The 18,060-nt window shown below is 45.1% G+C and overlaps 1 protein-coding gene across 5 annotated transcripts in view; it reads left to right on the forward strand.

Annotated features, from left to right (window-relative positions):
• The window catches only part of nrp1a (neuropilin 1a), a 62,375-nt gene that overhangs the window by 8,056 nt on the left and 36,259 nt on the right, over nucleotides 1–18,060 (forward strand). For all 5 annotated transcript variants that reach the window (XM_063484151.1, XM_063484154.1, XM_063484153.1 and 2 more), the window contains one exon: nucleotides 12,306–12,487. In XM_063484151.1, coding sequence (XP_063340221.1) covers nucleotides 12,306–12,487 — 182 coding nt within the window. The remainder of the gene's footprint in view (nucleotides 1–12,305; nucleotides 12,488–18,060) is intronic.

Genomic DNA, 18,060 nt, shown 5'->3' on the forward strand with positions numbered 1-18,060 from the left:
AAGTTGTACTATGATTTCCTCATTAAAAAAACAAGCAAACATAACATTTACTAGATTCATACTTAATTCTGATGCTCACATGAAAATGGATGGAAAAAATACAAAGTTATCATAGCATGAAAAATCATATCTTATGAAATCCAAAACGCACATGCATTTCTTTTCCATGTGTGGTCTCTGGAAGATGACTGCAACACTTTGAAACACAAGCCCTTGTGTTGGTGCTTGAGTGTCACAGTCCCTGAAGCTGTTCTGCTGTTTTTCTAGCATTGTTGCTTTCATTTTTCCCTGAGCACCAGTATCTTTTGTGCAGGGAAAGACTTCAGTTAAGCAAATACAAAAAGTTAGTTAAAAAAAACAACAACAACAACAAAACGCTGCTCTGACACTACAGCTCACACGTGCAACAAGTGTTGCTTATTCTTCTCAAAACCGGCTGTGCAAGGTAACTGCAGGCAAAGCAGCACAGGTGGACTGTTTGTTTTGTAGCCGTCGGAGGAAAATAATTAAAAAGAAAAAAAAAAACAGGAATTCAACAGAAATGTTCTGTTAGCAGGTGGTGATGTGGTGGTGGTAGCTCTGAAAGGAGGGGCTGTGACCCACAGTGCTGCCAGTTGGGTCTCTAAATTGACATGGATTGTTAGAGATACTTACGGCCTGTTAGAGGGCATTCATTTCTGCTGTCACTCTGTTCTTTATGTGTGTTTTATTTTTTAAGTGCATGTCACTGAAGCATCCATGCTGGGGTGGGGGTAGGGGTGGGGGAGTTCAAATTGGCGCCGTGAAATCGGCGCAGCAAAATGGAGTGCGTAGGGCGACACCGCTTCTTTTAACTAGCGGCTTTGACAAAGGCAGCTCAAATTGTGCACCTGGTATTCTCTGCAGCAATAGACTCCTACAGCTCATAACAATGGAAATCAAATCAGAGGCGAAATTACATTGAAACACTGCGCCTTAGGAAAAAAAAAAAAAGCTTGTCAGCAGCATCTCAAAGAGCAGGCAATCCACTTTGAATGTGTCTTGTTTGGACTTCACTGTAATTATACGGAGCCTTATTTTGCCAGCAAGGATTTGAAAAAAAAAAACTTCCAGAGACGAGCGTTCTCGGTGCAAAAAATGCAACGCTTAATGAGGCAGGTGAGCCGTTTAAAGCAAAAAGCAAATGAAAGTCGCAGTTAATTAACAGGAGGGCAGAGCAGAACAGACAGCAGACAGAGATGTTGCATCAGAAAACCACTGACCTTCACTCTCATTACTCTCTTTCTTCTCCTTCTTCATCTCTCTTAAACATGGAGGGCTTACTCCCCAGCTAATGAGCGGGATTAAAGTAGGTCTGGGCACATGTGTGCTCGCACATGTATGCGTGTGCGAGCGAGTGAGAGTGACCGTGGGGTTCAGGGTCTTTTTTTTTCATCTACCGGTGAAGTGTTTCACCTTGGCAGCAGCTTGGAAGGGCAGCCTGATTGAAAAGCTTTCTGGCCGTGGCATCTGCCATCCTCCCTGCTGCTCTGTCACCGCGTTGATTCATGCACAACAACCTAACCACAACCGGGAGGTGAGCCACTCTGCCTCACAGCAGGAGGCAGGTCCACTTCACGGCAGAAGAGAAGGGGAGAAAGGAGGGATGAGGGAAGGGATACAGGGGGGGGGGGGAGATGACAAGCTCCGGGCTCATGAACAACCTTCCAGATTTCAAGTCAGCAGTCACATATCTGTGACAGCACAAAAGCATCAGCGTCTCACATGTCTGCCCGTTTTGTTTGTCATCTCAGTGTGGGAGTGAGCTCCTTGTGTTTGCCAGGGTCTACTATCCCTAAGCTGCTCCTGGCACACTGATCAGCTCTTTCTTTCTTCTTTCCAACCCAGTACAAGCTTCCCCTATATGGAAGTTTCTTGTGGAGTGGAGCTGCAGCCCACACAGCTTAGAGATGTCAGCCTTATGCTTTTTTTTAAACTCCTTTATCCAAAACAGATTGTAAGAAAAAAAGGGAGCCGAATGGAGCGACTCCTGATTACAGGACAACATTTGGTAATCTCGTCTCTCTACATCTATTAACTGTAAGAAAATGTAAGAAAAAGAGGAGAAAAGGAAGGAGAGGAGGCCCTTTAGTTGAATAGACGAGGGACTTCTAGACGCTTTAATGCTGCGTGGCCGGGCTTGTCAGACACGTTTTACTCAGTGGTCTAACCTTGAAAGGGGGCCTGTGATTTTGATTGATGTGGCCTGCTCAGCTTGTTTGTTGCCCTAACGCTACGGCGCTTACAGATCCACAAGGGGCAGCAGGTGGGAGGGGGTGGGAGGGGGTGGTCTCGGCGACCACAGGGCTCTCTATTCAGACAATCAAGCCAAAGTCTCCAGAGGGGGTTCTTTTAAGGTAAAGTTTGTTTGCAGTGGGTGAGAGGGTATGTAGGTAGGTAGGAAATAGGAAACCAAGGGGCCCTCCCGTCTCAGCCCCCAGATAGATCCCTGGGGTCATTTTCGGTCACTGTGTTTGCGCCACAGCGGGTCGTTGGCTCTCTGGTGGTTCTTCACCACTCAACTCAGCGTGATTCGGCGAGGGCAGCAAGCAGACAGTGATTGATGGGGCGGTACCCCACTGCTCTCTGATTGAGTTAGAGCCACTCACAATCCCTCGCTTTGTTTGCTCTTTGCTTGATCTCCCCTCACTAAATTGGCAACAGTAGTTGTGGTCTTTCTTTCTTTCTTTCTTTCTTTCTTTCTTTCTTTCTTTTTTTTATTATGACCACTATTACATTTTTTTCCTCACAAGTGTATTTCTTTTGTTAGCTGGTGGTAATTGTACAAACGGCCTTTATATCTGGCCTAGCAATGATTTGTGGTGTTATCTCAGTAGGGTAGCACTATAAGTAATATAAGTAGCTGGGGTGTCTGGCGCCTGCCCACCCTTTCCAGCATGACCCTCGCTCATGAGGGGATAACCAACCAGAAGGCCCCTCTCTTATACGTATGCCTACCACCCGCAGGCTTTACCAGAAAGCAGGGGGAAATAATGCAGCTAATCCAGCTCGACGGTAAAGTTCAATTGTCAGGCCAGTAAATGGAGGAGTCACCTTGCCCTCCAAATGTTGGCAGAAGCTGGCCGGTCATCAGCACTTAAATCAGCTCTGCAATGCCAAGAATTCAGCCTCTCTGCCCATCGCCACGGAAGAGATGCACTGCTTGGCGTGTGGCCCTCACAGCACGGCCCGTTTGGCTTTCAGAGTGCTGCATCGTTGGAAAATCTGACTTCTTTGCACAATCTGGGAACAATGCAGTTGTCAAAGTGAAATAAAGCACGAGGATTTAAACATTAGCTTTTCCATCCAAGGGCTGGTTTACACTGAAAGGAAACTGCCCCGAATCTGGCATCGCCCGATCTCCTCACTGTGCAAACATATGTCCCAACCGTAGAAACTCTTCCCTCATTTATTTTCTTCCTCTTCTCGCTTCCTTCCTCTTCCTGTTAACATTCAGAAATTCAGGTTGTGCTGCCTCGAGTCTGAGGTCAGGTGTAGTTTGTTCTTTTTTTAATTGGTCGCTCATACCGAAGAGGACACAGTCCCAGTCGTCCACGGGGGAGGGGGAATGTTCACATGTTCACAGTTCTGTCCTGCTCCTAGCCAAGTGACTAGATGTCCGGCCAGATGACTGGGTCATGAAGTACCCTGCCCAGACTGCTCTCTGACCCACTCCAGGGAGGACAGAGAAAGGGAAGAGGAGGGAGATTGCCAGTGGGGATGGATGGAATATTTAATTGAATAATTCCCGGTGTAGTTATTATTACCATTGCCCTCAAGCATCCTAAGCATTGCAGAGCCATGTGTAAGAACTCACACCACTGACCTTTTTACTGGATTCGGGCTGGCACCTCTATCAGCTGTTTGCATGCTTTGCTTTTCTCTTTTCTGGCTTTTCCTTCACTCCCTCTATCACCAACTGAACTTCTCTATCTCCCCTCAGCTGTTTCCTCTTAACACAACCAACACCTTCACCCCACCCACGCCGCACTCTTTCTCCCCTTCCTGTCCATTGTGGAGAGGCGAGAGAGTTTTGAACAGCACCCGAAGGCTTTACCTCTAGCTGACCTCAAACCCAGCTCCCCTCCTCCCTTCCTTTCCTCCTTTTTTTAACTCTCCTCGCCAGGTTCCTCCTGCCTCTTCTTTGAAAGCGGCGTGCTCATTACTCGACGGGGAGCGCTGCTATAAGCAGATAGATGATTACCTCTGTAGATGCTGCTGGATTTTGATTCTGCTTCTTTTTTTTTTCTTGTCAGGCCACAAAAGATGAAGCAAAGAAGAGCTCACATAGCTGATTTTTGTCCTATGTGAAGTTCAGTGGGTCACTAGGACAAAGTTGTTTACAATTATCTCCTTCTTCTTTTGAGTGCTCTTCTTTTCACATGGTTCCAGCAAGGCAGACCTCAATCATGTGCTGTACATCCTACACATGCAGTCATGAACAGGATATCTAGTAATACTTTGTCCTCTAACAAGCACCCTAACCCATACCCCAAACCACACACACACACACCCTTTTGCGACATGAATAAACAGGATATTATTCTTTGACCCTTCGGATCAGTGTCATGGTTATAGTCTCTCCTGCATCGTGCACACACCAGTGTCAGTCATTAGAAAGTCATATTCTGAGTAGCGGTGAACCACCATCCCACGTACCGCTCTCAAAAGGTATGTTTTAAAGTATTTGTCCATAACTGTACTTAGTTAGCTACAAGCACAATGACACAAGATAAGAAACAAATGATCGCAAGGGTGTAGTCATTTTTAGCATCGTGAGATCAGACGGAATCGGGCATTTCTCATTGTATCTGCACAAAACCCAATTCAGGAATGAAATCTGCATGAAATTTTTCAACACGAGCAGAGGCGTACAGTCTTGGGATTTTCCAAACATGCTTACGACAATGAAGTGTTTTGCATATTGAAACATTCATATGCAATAAACGCCATGTTTCCATGTTTCAAGCGCATTGAACCCGCAAGTCTTTGTGCTCTTAAATTATATTGTGTTTAGAGATGATTCGAATACCCACACTTGAACAACATATTTGACCCCTGCTTATAGCCATATAAAGAGATGAAATGTTAAACCAGCATATATCCTGTCAGCTGAGGGTTATGGATTTTCCAGTCTTCATTACAGGTTCAAATAAAGGGCCCATTTGCTCCCTCCTTCCCAGCAGGGTGCACGTGTACTTATGTCACCGAGGTGCTCCGTGGGGTAGAGCAGGCGACAAGAGGAAGGGCGGGGATAGCACACTTAAAAAAAGACAGTATCCAAGTCAGCCCTGCTGTGCCACATCACCCCTTTCTCCCGGTGCCCTGTTATTTTTACCCTTGACTTCTCATTGTTGTAACAGCGGCGTATCATCTGAGCCGTGCCACAGACCCCTGTGGAGGACTCTCACTCGCTCACCTCTGCCTGCCCCTCTCTCATGTGTAATCAGAGATCCTCTCAAATGTCAAGGTGGGACAAATGGGAGCCATTCCCTCCTGTAATGGCCCCAGAAATGGACTGGAGTGCTCCTCTCCCCTCTCTCTCTCTGTCTTTCTCTCTGCTATCTTTAAGAAATCACACACCTTTTTCATCCTTTGTATCTTTTTGTTGGTTGCTCTCTTTTCATGCTTTAAAAAAATGTTATACTAATTTTCTGCCGGCCTTTTTTGGTTCCTTTGTAAATGATATCACACAGTTTCTAACTGTGTTTTGTCCATGTTAAACCTTTTCAGGAGCCGGTGTATCGCTGACATAGTTCTTCATAATAGCTCCAAGTCAAGCTGACTACATAATAAGGCCGTAACAGATATAGCTACTTTACTTCCAAGAAATGTTTCAAGAAATTACCCAAAGGCTTGGTCGCTTCATTTGGAAACACATACATTCAGCGTGCGAACGCTCCGATCTGCACTCAGAAGCATGTATGCTGTATTTGCTGTATGCAAAACAGATTCATTTCCCAACCATACTAAGTAGGGGGGGAATGTGCTAAATGTGTGTTCCCATTTTGCCATGGGCAGTTTTCTAATTGATTGTAGTTACTCATTCCCACAATATTCATTATAACAAAATGTGTACTATGAAAGGAAATATTGGCAGCACCGCTCGCAGCATTATTGCATCCTGTTAAAAAATGTAACATTTAAAAAAAAAGTTTTATTTTTATTAAGAATATTTGAAAATAGTTGAGTTATAGTTGAGCTCATTCTTATTTTAATACTTTACTTAAGGGAAAGTCATCAGGGTTTATTTTTTGCATTTCATCCACATTTTTCTTCTCATTGAGTTGTCTTGGAGCAGGACTTAACTTCAGATGCATTGAAACCAAATCTTGTTAAGTGAAAAGAACCACCTGTTTTACTTTTGGTTCGATAATACCTTAAAAGGCCCAAACCTCCAAATTAGCAGTATCACACTAGTACAAGGAACTACAAGTTAACTACTGACAGATAGTCTTGTTGTTATGACCGATTGGTCATGCTTCATTGTTCCAGTAAGGGAATAAAGTCCAAGTGTGTCCATGGAGAATTACTGGAAATATGCACAACTCTGTTTTGGCCCTGTAGGCACGTCAGTGGCTCATGGGAGCAGAAAGCGAGTCAGCTGAACATACTTCCCCAGGGTTCAAAGTGCAGTGGGCCTCACTTGTGAGGTGAGCACAGGCAATTCAGACAGCCTGCTAACAGTGGGAGCTTTTGTGGTCAGTTTTATTTCCCCCACTTGTTTCTTGTCTCCTCCCATCATCCCTTAAGTTCACATTAGTGTGAGCCTGCTCTGTGCTAAGCGGGGAAGGAGCCCCCCCTGGGGCAGAAATCTCCCTCCTGTCAGTCTGGGTGCTCATATTTCTGAATAAGGGATTATTGTGCTTGTTGCAGAAGGGGTGGGGAGGTGGGGGTGTGCAATAATTGAGTCTAAACAGCCAAATTCATTAATTTGATTGTTGGCGATGGCAGATCTCTCGACAGTGTAATTAGGGGAGCTAATGGATGGAAGCATGCTAAATCCATCAATGCTAATGATAATTGCAGTTTAGGAAAGCGAATATGCTTACGAACGTGTGGCCTGGCCCGCTGCAAAATCCGAAACAGCTACAGCGTCTAAAAATACGTCTAACCGTGTGGGGGTGACACCCAGAGAGGCCCATTGATGGTTGCAGCTGGGCCATCTGGGTGGGGAATATCCAACTTTTCATCCATCTTTTTTATCTCCATCCATCTATACAGAAGCGTGGTTGGCGAGTTAACCAATCATTCCCTCCGCCCCTCGCAAGTGAGAACCACTTCTGAAGCCTTCGGCCCTGATTGGCTGGTGGTTTATTCCACTGGGTGTGCTGCCATGCTCCAAGCACGTAAACTCGTGAAATAATTTTCTGTGGTTTGAGAAGTTAAGGTTAACTTAAAACAACCCCGTGGTTTTTTATTTTTTTCCTGTTTAAATAATTAGATCTCTCCCTCCAATCGAAATCTCGAAGTCAGAAAGGTCATTAAGGTTAATGTTTTGAGCTGCGAACATTAAGACGTAGGCTTCGTTTACGGCCTCATTTTTTCTTCCTTACTTCCTTGTCTGTCCAGGCAAGCTGACACAAGGGTCATTAAAGCTGGACTGGTGCCCAAGGAAAAATGGAACCTGTTATTCTAGGCTCAGGTTAATGAATGTCACATGCAATGGGGATGCAGTGAGGGATGGAAAGTGGAGAACGACAGATCATTTTATTTGAGCGAGGCATGTCCCGCCCCCAGGCTCGGAAAAAGTAACTCAGAGATCAACTGATCTTTGCCCTCCCCCGCTCACTTATTCAAACCTTAACAATGTTTTACCAAAACCCCAAGTGGCAGTTTGTTCGACAAGTCTCATTAATACATCGAGTCCCTGGGCCTGGAATTTTCTGACAGCCTACAACAAGGTCCGTTTTCCTGTTAAGTCTCACCGGGTCCTGCAGGGTCCGTCCCAAGTCTGCTGTTTAGCCAGTTCCACTTATGTTCCCCAGAGCTGTTTTTACATGTTATAGGTGACATGTTTTCATGTTAGCTTGCAGACAGAGAAATGCTTGAGAAAGGAGGTCAGGCATTTGTTCTCTATGCAGCTGAAGCAAGGGGCGATAGCAAAGAAAGAACTCTTGTTCTGGGGGGGTTCCCGCAGCAAGCTTGAGCTTATAAATGGTCTGATTAAGAAATCTAACCAATTGTGTGAGCCTTATACAGTCTGTCATAGTGTTATTGCATTGCCTTAGATTGCATTGCTTTTGTAGAACCATATCAAGCAGACATTTATAGAGGGAGGACAGATTATTTCCATGGGAAAGCTTCAGGCAATATAACTGTTATATTGTTAGGCCGGTGGTTTGTCGCCTTCTCTTTAGCTTTGTGAGGAGGGCTAATGTTCTCGTTTGACACTAGCGGATTGCTTTCTCTCTGTGCCTGAAGAAAGAAGGCAGGCTAATACATTTGAGTCGGTGAAGCGAAGGTCGTTGAGAATTACATTGCCCCCCTACCACCACCACCTCCGCACCCACCCACCGCTTCTTTCCCTCTCTTTTTTCCTTTAATTTCCCCACTGGATTGGCAAACCGTTTTCACTATTAGCACTGTGGTAGGCAGCTAACTGTGTGTGTGTGTAATTATCTGTGTGTGTTGTGGTGTGCTAGCAGGCCCACCCAGGCCCAAAGCAGACTAGACAGATAAATAGGTGCACAGCTCAACTAGATTGCATTGTCATGGGGAATAACAACAAGAGCAGCAGTGATGCAGCATAAAAGGTCATCGCACAGGCTCCTGAGAAGAGGAATCTGGGTTTAGCTCGACAGGTCAGTGGGACACAGACTAGCAGCAAACCCCCTAAAACTATGGGGAGGTTTATAAGTAGGCCATGTTCATGTGCTGCCTTTAATATCTGAAATCAAAGTTGTTAACTGTCCTCTGTCCCCCCTTCAGGATTCTTAGCCCCTAGAGGTGAGCACCCACAGGTGTTTAGAGTAACAGATTAGAGCTGCATTTAACACAGCTGGCAACGAGAGTGACTTCTGAAGGCGTCAAAGTGCCCGGCCAAACGTTTTCCCGTAATGTCTTCCAGATGATAAGGGCCCGGATGGATTCTCTGTTAGAGAAGCGGAGCATGTGGGACCCGGTGGCGCAGAACCGCTGGAGTTCTGGCTGATGCACCAGTCATTTAGGAACAAATAGAGACATTTTGGAGTAGGAGGTCTCCTCTCACGTTCTCTTCCACAGCGAGGACCCCCCGGGGCGTGTTCTCTCTTCCATCTGCATTCTCGCTCCCGCTGCGCCGTCTTCACGAGGGCCATCCAAGCTGATGATGATGATGTGCCAGGGTGGAAATGCAGTAAACAGCTTTTCTCGGTGTGATCGGAATCGAAATAGAAGTCCAAAATAAGCTTTTTCCTCTCTTTGCTTGGAGGGGTGAAATGGCAGTCTGTGAGGGCTGATGAGATGAAAACATTAGTTAGTTGTCTAGCTTCTTTTCACACGCCTAATGCTGAGCGTGCACACGTGTGTGTGTGTATGCGTGTGCATGCATGCATGCATGCAAACACATAGAAACTCAATCAGTTGTAGAAAATCGGTTGTACTGCAGCTTGCTCTTCTTTCCTTCTTCATCGCAGTGATGCATCTCTGCATCAATTTTTTAGGCATCTGGCAATTCTCAGCTTTTGGCAGTTGTGGGGGAGGAGGGGGGGTAGCTGCAGAGACAGAGGCTCTGAGGTGAATTATAAGTCTGCTGATAGAACAGAGCAGGGCCATGGGAAGATTGATGTTCTCTTTTGTGAGCTGGGAACTGAGAGGAGAGGAAAGGAGAGGACAGGAGAGTAGAGGAGAGAAGAAATTGATTGTGTGTAGACTCGAAACAAAGTGGGAAGAAATCTTATTGTTGCAGCTTCCTGTCAAGAGTTAAACTCAAATGAAGAAAATGCCTATGCCAGTAAGACTTTTGAAAATAAACTCTCTGTTTTCTCAGGTGACTCAATCAGTTTAGAATCTATTCAGTTTTATTCATATAGTGCCAAATCAGTCACCTCAAGGTGCTTTATTTTGTAAGGTAAAGATAATAATACAGAGAAAACCCCATCAATCAGTTGACCCCCTACAAGCAAGCACTTGGTGACAATGGGAAGGAAAAACTCCCTTTAACAGGAAGCAACATTCAGCAGAACCACACAAGGGAGGGGCAGCCATGTGCCAACCTCTCTGGACCACACCCATCCTCAGAAATATTATAGAGCCACAAGGTGTTATAAATACAATACATATTAAAAATACATGAAGTGAATCCAGTCTTTTCAGTCAGATTTTGATGGCAGTTGTAATGCAGTGACGTCGCCTGTGTGTGGGGTCATTCTGAAAAAAGAGTGTAGACATCTGGCTATCCAAGGCTGTTGGCAGGCAGACAGCTGCTTTCTTGGTATCAAACCTTTAACCTGACACTCTAAAGATTTAAAGGAAAAAAGAAGAACAAGGCTCAGTGTGTCTTGACAGCTCCATATCACCCCAGATCACCCCGTCTGAGCCCAAAGACAAGTGAAGCCATCCATCCACCGCGCTGCCTCAGGAGACCTAATTTGGAGCTGTCCAGCTCTACAGTTAGTTACCCTCTGTCCTCGCCTCTCACATGTCAGTCCCTCTTGCTCGCCTTAATGTTTTGCATATGAAAACCCGGCGGGCACTCTCTTTCCCACTTCATCCCAAACCACCGCTGGTAATTCAATTCCTGTTTTACAAAAACATTTTTAAAAATTTGAGGCAGGTGAAGTAAACCATTTAACAGAAAAAGGTGTCAAAGGGTACATGTTGATACATGTGAGGTCTCACCTGAGGGATTTGGTCCACCCTCGCCATCATTCAAAGTGTAAATCGCCTTTTTGTGTAAAATCCCACGCATTAAGGGAGTTCGGAATCACTAAGGAGGCCCGGTGTTTTGACAGTAATTTGGGAATCAAGGAAAACTATGAAAAGAGTTCCTGCTCGCCAGAAGGCACATATTTTCTTCTAAGGAGACAGACAGAGCATGTGCGCGACTGATTGTGACCACACACTCGCTGCGCCTTGCACACACATATATCAATTTTTTTGTTTTATTTTAAATGTACTATGTGTGAATTATATTTTATTCGTCTGGTTCCTGATTAAGATGGAGGAACTGTGCCACAGGCCCTCGTGGTTTGGGTATGGATATCCACGATAAGTGGCCTGGAGAGCGGAAAACTTGGCAGGATATTCGTGTTCTGGGCAATTAGGAATCTTGGAAACCTGAACTGAAATCTGCTTTTGGAGGAGCACTCAATCTGTCACTCACAGTCAAAACACAGCACGGAAAACTCATCCCTGCACATCGTTCAAACTTGCACACACACACACACACACACACACACACATATGCAGGCACTAGAGTGAAAACCGCAACTCAAATGCATTTAATGTACACCTTTAACAAGTGCCTGAAAATACTCGCACCCACAGATAACCAGGGGCTAGTTAGACCACCCCCGATGGCCAAGCACTCTGATTTCTCCTCTACCAGCTTAAGTTTCACATGCTAGAATCTGTGTGTGTGTGTGTGTGTGTGCGTGCGTGTATGCGTGTGTGTGTGTGTGTGTCCTATTTCAAAGCTGTTTTCCTCTTCGGCTCCTAAACTCTGCGCTGACTCAATTAAGTGGCTGCTCCCTTCAATAGCCGTGGGTCTGAAATTCCATTTGAATGTGATGTTCAAGTGTGTGTACATGTGTGTGTCTCTCTGAGTGTGTGTGTTTTAATAGCTTTAGCACCTGCTCGTTCTATACACCAATCTAAGCCAAAGGCCAAAATATAATTACGTTGGCGTCCCATATTATTCTGTTATAGAACAGGCTCACTGTGGCTGTTATCCTGTGGTTAAACAGCAGATAGACAACTGTTCAGCTCAAGTTCACCAGTTAAAGCAGTTACATAAATCTGACCTCGGTGCTGCTGGGAGCAGAAAAACCTCTGCAGTGTGTGTGCGCGTTTGTGCGTGTGTGTGTGCTCATTGCACACCGATATAATGAAAGCAAACTCTGCCCACCTGTTCTCTGAGTTTTAACCTGAGACCTCATTAGCACACAGTGTGTTATTTCCACCACATAACCTGCACAGTATGTTGTGTTGCTCTGTGGTCCTCTGAGAACGTGTGCACATGCATGTAATAGCAGTAATAGTCTGATTTTCAACCTTATTACCTAAACACTAGACTCAAAGAAGAATATGATTCATATACAACATTGTGGGACTGACACTCCCTCCCTTGTGTCCTCTCTGTTCAGATATGACTATGTGGAGGTACGAGATGGCACCGATGAGAGCGGTCAGTTGGTGGGGAAGTACTGTGGAAAGATTGCCCCTTCTCCAGTCGTCTCTTCTGGAAACCAGCTTTTCATCAAATTTGTGTCCGACTACGAGACCCACGGAGCAGGCTTCTCTATCCGATACGAGATCTTTAAGACAGGTAGGTGACAGTTATCTTTTGCACAATAGCAATATTTTTCACATTCATGTTGGAAATATATTTATCTTGTATTCTACATTTAAAAATTGCTGTCTTCCATATTTTACATCAGCAATATCAAATTATGCATGCTGTTATTCAAGGATGGAGGAAATCATTTCTCCTTTGTTCTTTTTAACAAAAAGAAAAGAGGATGTCGCAGAGTAACAAACAGAAATGCAACTGACAAAACTTACCTCAAAGCAAATTTAGTAGCTCTTCTTGAATACAGACTGTATATTAAAGATTTACATAGCTGCTGTGATGTCACCAGTTGTATTGTTTGCTTGTTTTTTGGAGCCAGAAGGGGCCATTTTTCAGTGAGTTATTATTACCGAATATTAGCTAGCTTAGTTAGCACCTTTCTGGGAATTTAACTCACTGAAATTCCTCTTGGACGATTTGTTAGTACAATAATGAAACAATAAGCAATATCACTTGTCACATAATTGCACACAAAATTCTCCAAAAGACGATTAACAGCACAAAAACTGTCAAGGGGCCTCGTTCTGTGGCTTCAATTAGCTGAGGTAATACCTCACTAGACAGCTAGCAGTTATAACCACCTGGGTCAACACACAACTGTCACTTGAACTGCAGATGTTCTCAATCATACAGTGCTTTAAGCCCTGAAACATTTTAAATGGATGGGTAAGAAAAAAAACAACGTCCACCCTTGTTAATCATGAACTTTGCAGTAGAGATCCAAAATGTTTTTTGGCTGTAGACATGCCTATTTCTTCTCTTACCTTTGACATTTTATCACTGATGTATGAGGCTTGGCTCGCTTTTTGAAGACAACCTCAAGTGGCCATTATTGGAACTGCAGTTTGAAGCACTTTTTGCATCAGCTTTGCTTTTCAGCCACTCTGGTTTGCTAAACCACTGGAAATTTAGTTGCCCTGAATTCAAAGTTGTGTTTTCCTCCATTTTCGAGCAAGCTTACTCTGTGATGATCTTTCTTTTGTTCTTATTTGCATTTTTATTACATTTAAAATGTCTGAGCTGACACCTTAAAGTAGTTGTTGACATCTTGCTTTAAGTTGAGGCAACGCTGTCACAGTCCCCTAATTTGTCAAATCTATCAAACGCGGTGCAACACGCTATAAAAGCTGGAGGAATAATTCTGATAATGAAGCAAGAAAGAGCCCCTCCATCTAATTTCATGGTTTGTTTGTGATTTAGTCAAGGCATTAGAGCATCAAATTATGCAAATGCAATATGGCAAGCAATATGCTTCATTCAAAACCAATGAATCATAGTCCCATATGTTCCATAATTGTAGCAGTTTTCATCTGGTGTGAATTATTAGACAATAAGCATGGGCATAATTTGCTAAGCGCTGATTTAACAAATGTTGTTTCAAGTGTTAGTTTATTGTCAGATGGCAATCCACAGCAAGGGTATGAACCAGCTATTATAACCTCTGATGTGCTAGTTGTGGAGAAAATGATTTCAATCCACTTAGCAGGGCTCTAGCTGAGGAAGCGCTTTCAGCACCACAGTAGTATGCAGTTAGTCATGTTCCTCCCTTAATACTTAAAAATAGGACCTCTGGGTAATTTTAGGTGGGAGCCAGGTATGTTAAATCAAAAATATTATCAGGGGATGTCTGTCTTATCAGACCGCAGCATAGCAAGAAAGAGAATTTCCTGTTGGGTTGCTGCCTTCCTTTGTTTAGACTGGAAGAAGGCAGAGGAGAACAGCATATCTAGAGAGTGAGTAGTGGGCAGGCAGGTGCGACAGACTCCTTTTATTAATTAACCCTAGCAGCAGTCTATGGGACAGCACCCCGTGACCCCAGGAGACATGATAAATAGCCCAGCAAGGTTCCTCCTTCCTTTTAATCTGAGCGAGTGTGTGTTTGTGCTTGTATGTCTGGGTTTGTGCGTGTCACCATCACAGTAGGGCAGCTGGTGGAGTGTGGGTCCATTTACGAGATCAAAGCGACACTCCACCTCGACATACGCAAACCGGTCCACACGCACATACACATTCCCCGCTGATAGGCTAGTTAAATCTGCTACATTCTTTCCACGATTAGCTTGGTATTTCCCAGTCTCATCTATTAGCCAGGACTGATTATAAATGAGGCGTGTTAGGGGCTCTTTGGTGATAGGGAGGAACTGCTGAACACACTCAGAGGGAATACATATCTAGCAAGAAACATGGATCTAAGCGTGGACAGAGAGCGAATCGGGGCCAGGGTCGAACTTTTTCATATGAATATTTTTCACCCAGTGCTATCCCCCCCTGCAGAGAAGAGCACCGTGGGTGCGCCATCACTTTCTTAGTGGATCCAGACCATCGTTAAGCTTTGAATTTGCTCTGTGTTTTGACTACTGTGGCGCTGGCTCCCGCCAAGAATGGGCTCTGAGATCAATTAGCAGCTCTGTTTGTTGGAGTGAGAGAGAGTGAGAGAGAGAGGACTGAGCAGAAAGAGAGATACAAAGCTAGCTGATTAGCGCAGCTTATCAACACGCACGGCATTAGTTGGGAAAACATTGTGTTGGCTAACACATGTAACGTTAATGATGATACACAGATGCTCCGATAACGGATGGAGAAACGGGAGACTCACGCTTGTGCATGTCAATGAAGAGAAATGCAAAGAATGCAGGCTGTTTATCACTGTGATTATAGGCCCCGGCTCACTGGAAGTCAACCTTGGGGGCTGCCGCTGCCTTTCATCCTGGGTTTAACAGAAGCAAAGGTCGTGTGCAAGATAAATATGCTCACAAGGCAAACATATTCAAATGCACAGCCCCCCTTTGGGATCATATGCCAACTTTTACAAGTATGTTTATATGTGCAGGTTCACTCACGTCAGCTGTAAGCTGTGTAGTTACAAATTCACAAACACTTGAAAAATCCTGGCATCTGTACCCCTGGCTTTCATCAGCGGCATGCCTGCAAAGTGTCTAATTGGTAGAGAACAGGTTGTTTTGCAGGCTCTCTATGGCCGCTTCTGCATCAGTCTCTACCCCCTCTCCACTCCTCAGTCCCATCCAACCATCTTAATTAGCATGGGCTATTTATTTTATAGCCCACAAATTGGCAGCCTCGCTCTGCTGGCTGAGGTCTGGCGAGAGGCGGGAAGAGCTAGATGGTGGTGAAGAAAGAGATAGACAAGAGGTATAAGTCGGAGAGGGAGGAGTGTTTGGCCCAAAGGGAGCAGTTCAGCAAGCTGCTAGTGTTTGTGCGTCTCTACAGAGGCATTTGACGCCCAGATAAAAATAAAATGTCGATTAAAAAGAATGCGCTGGGAAAACAATGGCCTCGACTTGCAAAAATCGAGCAACAATGAGAGCGAAAAGCAGTAATGCGCCCCCCCCCCCCAGTGTAAAATGAGTTGACGTTGGATTACCCACCAATGAAATCCGGCTGCTTTTGTAAGAAGAAGATCCGTGTTTGTCCTGTCATCTGACAGAATTGCACTTAAAATCCTCAAGTGGATTCTGGAAAGAACCGTCCTCTTTAAGTGTACGCGTGTGCGCACACGCGCAACATATGTTTTCTTTTAGCAGCTCCTCAGTTTGCTTAGAGCCGCTCCGAGGCTGGCCGAGCTCCCATTGAAGTGGGAGAGCAGGCAGAGATAGTGCCACTGGTAGCCCCCACCCGACTCACACACACACACACACACACACACACACACACACACACACACACACACACACAGCTCAGCCTAATTGCTCAGCAGAATGACTAAGCCTGGAGTGAGGTCTACCGTGCCACACTAAAATATATATGTTCTCATGCAAAGGCCCTGTTTATCATGTCATGGAGATGTGGTTGCTTTTACTCTGAGCACACACCTGTGAAAACACTTTGAAGGTGTGTGCATGTGCTGGGTGGGACCTAATGGGAGGGCGGCTTTTGTGGACGACACACACTGATGGCAGAGGTCACATCTGGAGACGCACTGTCATTGTACACACGCACACACACACACATGCAAGGCCCTCATGGAAACTTGAGACAACACATTTCTTTCAGGGGAGCCCGAGGGATACTGTGTCCCCAGCCCACCCCCATCCTATCAGCGCAGTGTCATCCATCCCTGTAAGTGGGGAAGGCAGGGTGATGTCATAGGCGCATGCTAAATACCACGTCAGTTGTGCAGAGCCTCAGGATGTGTGTGTGTGTGAGTGTGTGGGGGTAAATGTAAACCTGCCTCTTCCATCTGTTTCAATGACAGACACTCCACAGGCTCCAGGTTAATGTTTGATTTAGTGTGGAAGGAGTTAATTCTCCACCAGCAATTAACCCTTCTGTCAGTGTGGCATGAGAACAAAATGGGAAGGGGTGGGGGCGGGCGTGAAGGCGGTGGGGGGCATTAATGGCGCAGGGGGGCAGAACTGGGATAATAATCAGCCGGAGAGCGACATAGAACACAAACAGTGGTGATTTACTTAACAGCCTAAGAACAACACCTTCAGCTTCTATGGCTCCAGCCACTAATACCCCTGACTTGGGTGGGTTGGTGGAGGGGCAGTGATGATTAGATGGAAAGAAAAAAAGTTTGAAGTGTTAGGAGCAGAAAGAAAAAGAGTGGGAATAGCAGGAAAATAGCAAGAGGCTGTCACATTTGACACGCGTTCCCTGGTTGTTCTAATGATTAACGCACAGTCTCCGGTTTTCTCTCAGCACTCAGAGTAACACAGAGCACAAGCAATCAGGGGAGACTTAAGAGTTGAAAGGCACACCACTGCCTTAATGTCCAGACCACATTTATTTAGCATTCATTATGAATCTCTCACTCTAGCAAAGATTGAAATCAAATCCCCATTAGATATCGTTTTGCCAGCTACAACTTGCCCTGTTAAACAAATTCAAATCATTCACAAAGCAAGTTGCCAGTGACATCTGTTTACTCCTCCATCCAGAGAAGGACTCCATATAAATGAGAGTTAACAGAAGTCATTACTGCCAGCGGTAAACAGTGGAGTGTCTGGTTGGAGGCTGCCAGTAAATGCTGTGCGCTCAAGGTTGCTTCTTCCTTTCTTTGTCCCGTCCTTCTGCTTTAAGTTTAAAAGCTGCAGTTTGCGCATGCTTGCCGAGTCACACTTTTTCATGTTTACAAACCTGTTTTTTAACCTTTCCTGTTTTTAAGAAATCTACGAGGAGAGACACCCACAACTGCAGCAGTAAAACAGCACAGGGAGAGACAGGGAGTAACTGAGGGGCAGGGTGTTAGCCTTTGGCTGACAGCTGGATATAGTTGTCTCCTGAAGCTCCTTGTCAAGACACACGCAGCGCATGTAGGGGCGATGCGACAGGAAAGCGTGACTGCTTTTCTGTTTGCCTCTCGCTCGCATCAGCACAAAACATCCTGGGCGTAGTGAGAGGAGCTGGGGACAGAAGCCCTCCCATGTGGAGACGGCAGATAAAAGAGATCTGTTGGATGATTATCTCACCGGTGGGAGCAACCAGAGTGCTCTGTCTCTCTCGCTCCTCTTTTTTCATTTGGAGGGAGTTGCATGCAGCCAGGAACAAAAAAAAGCTGACAGTATAAGAAGGTTTGTCCTTGCTTT

This window comes from Pelmatolapia mariae, linkage group LG9, assembly GCF_036321145.2.
Source record: "Pelmatolapia mariae isolate MD_Pm_ZW linkage group LG9, Pm_UMD_F_2, whole genome shotgun sequence".
In the NCBI taxonomy this organism is placed as follows: domain Eukaryota; kingdom Metazoa; phylum Chordata; class Actinopteri; order Cichliformes; family Cichlidae; genus Pelmatolapia; species Pelmatolapia mariae.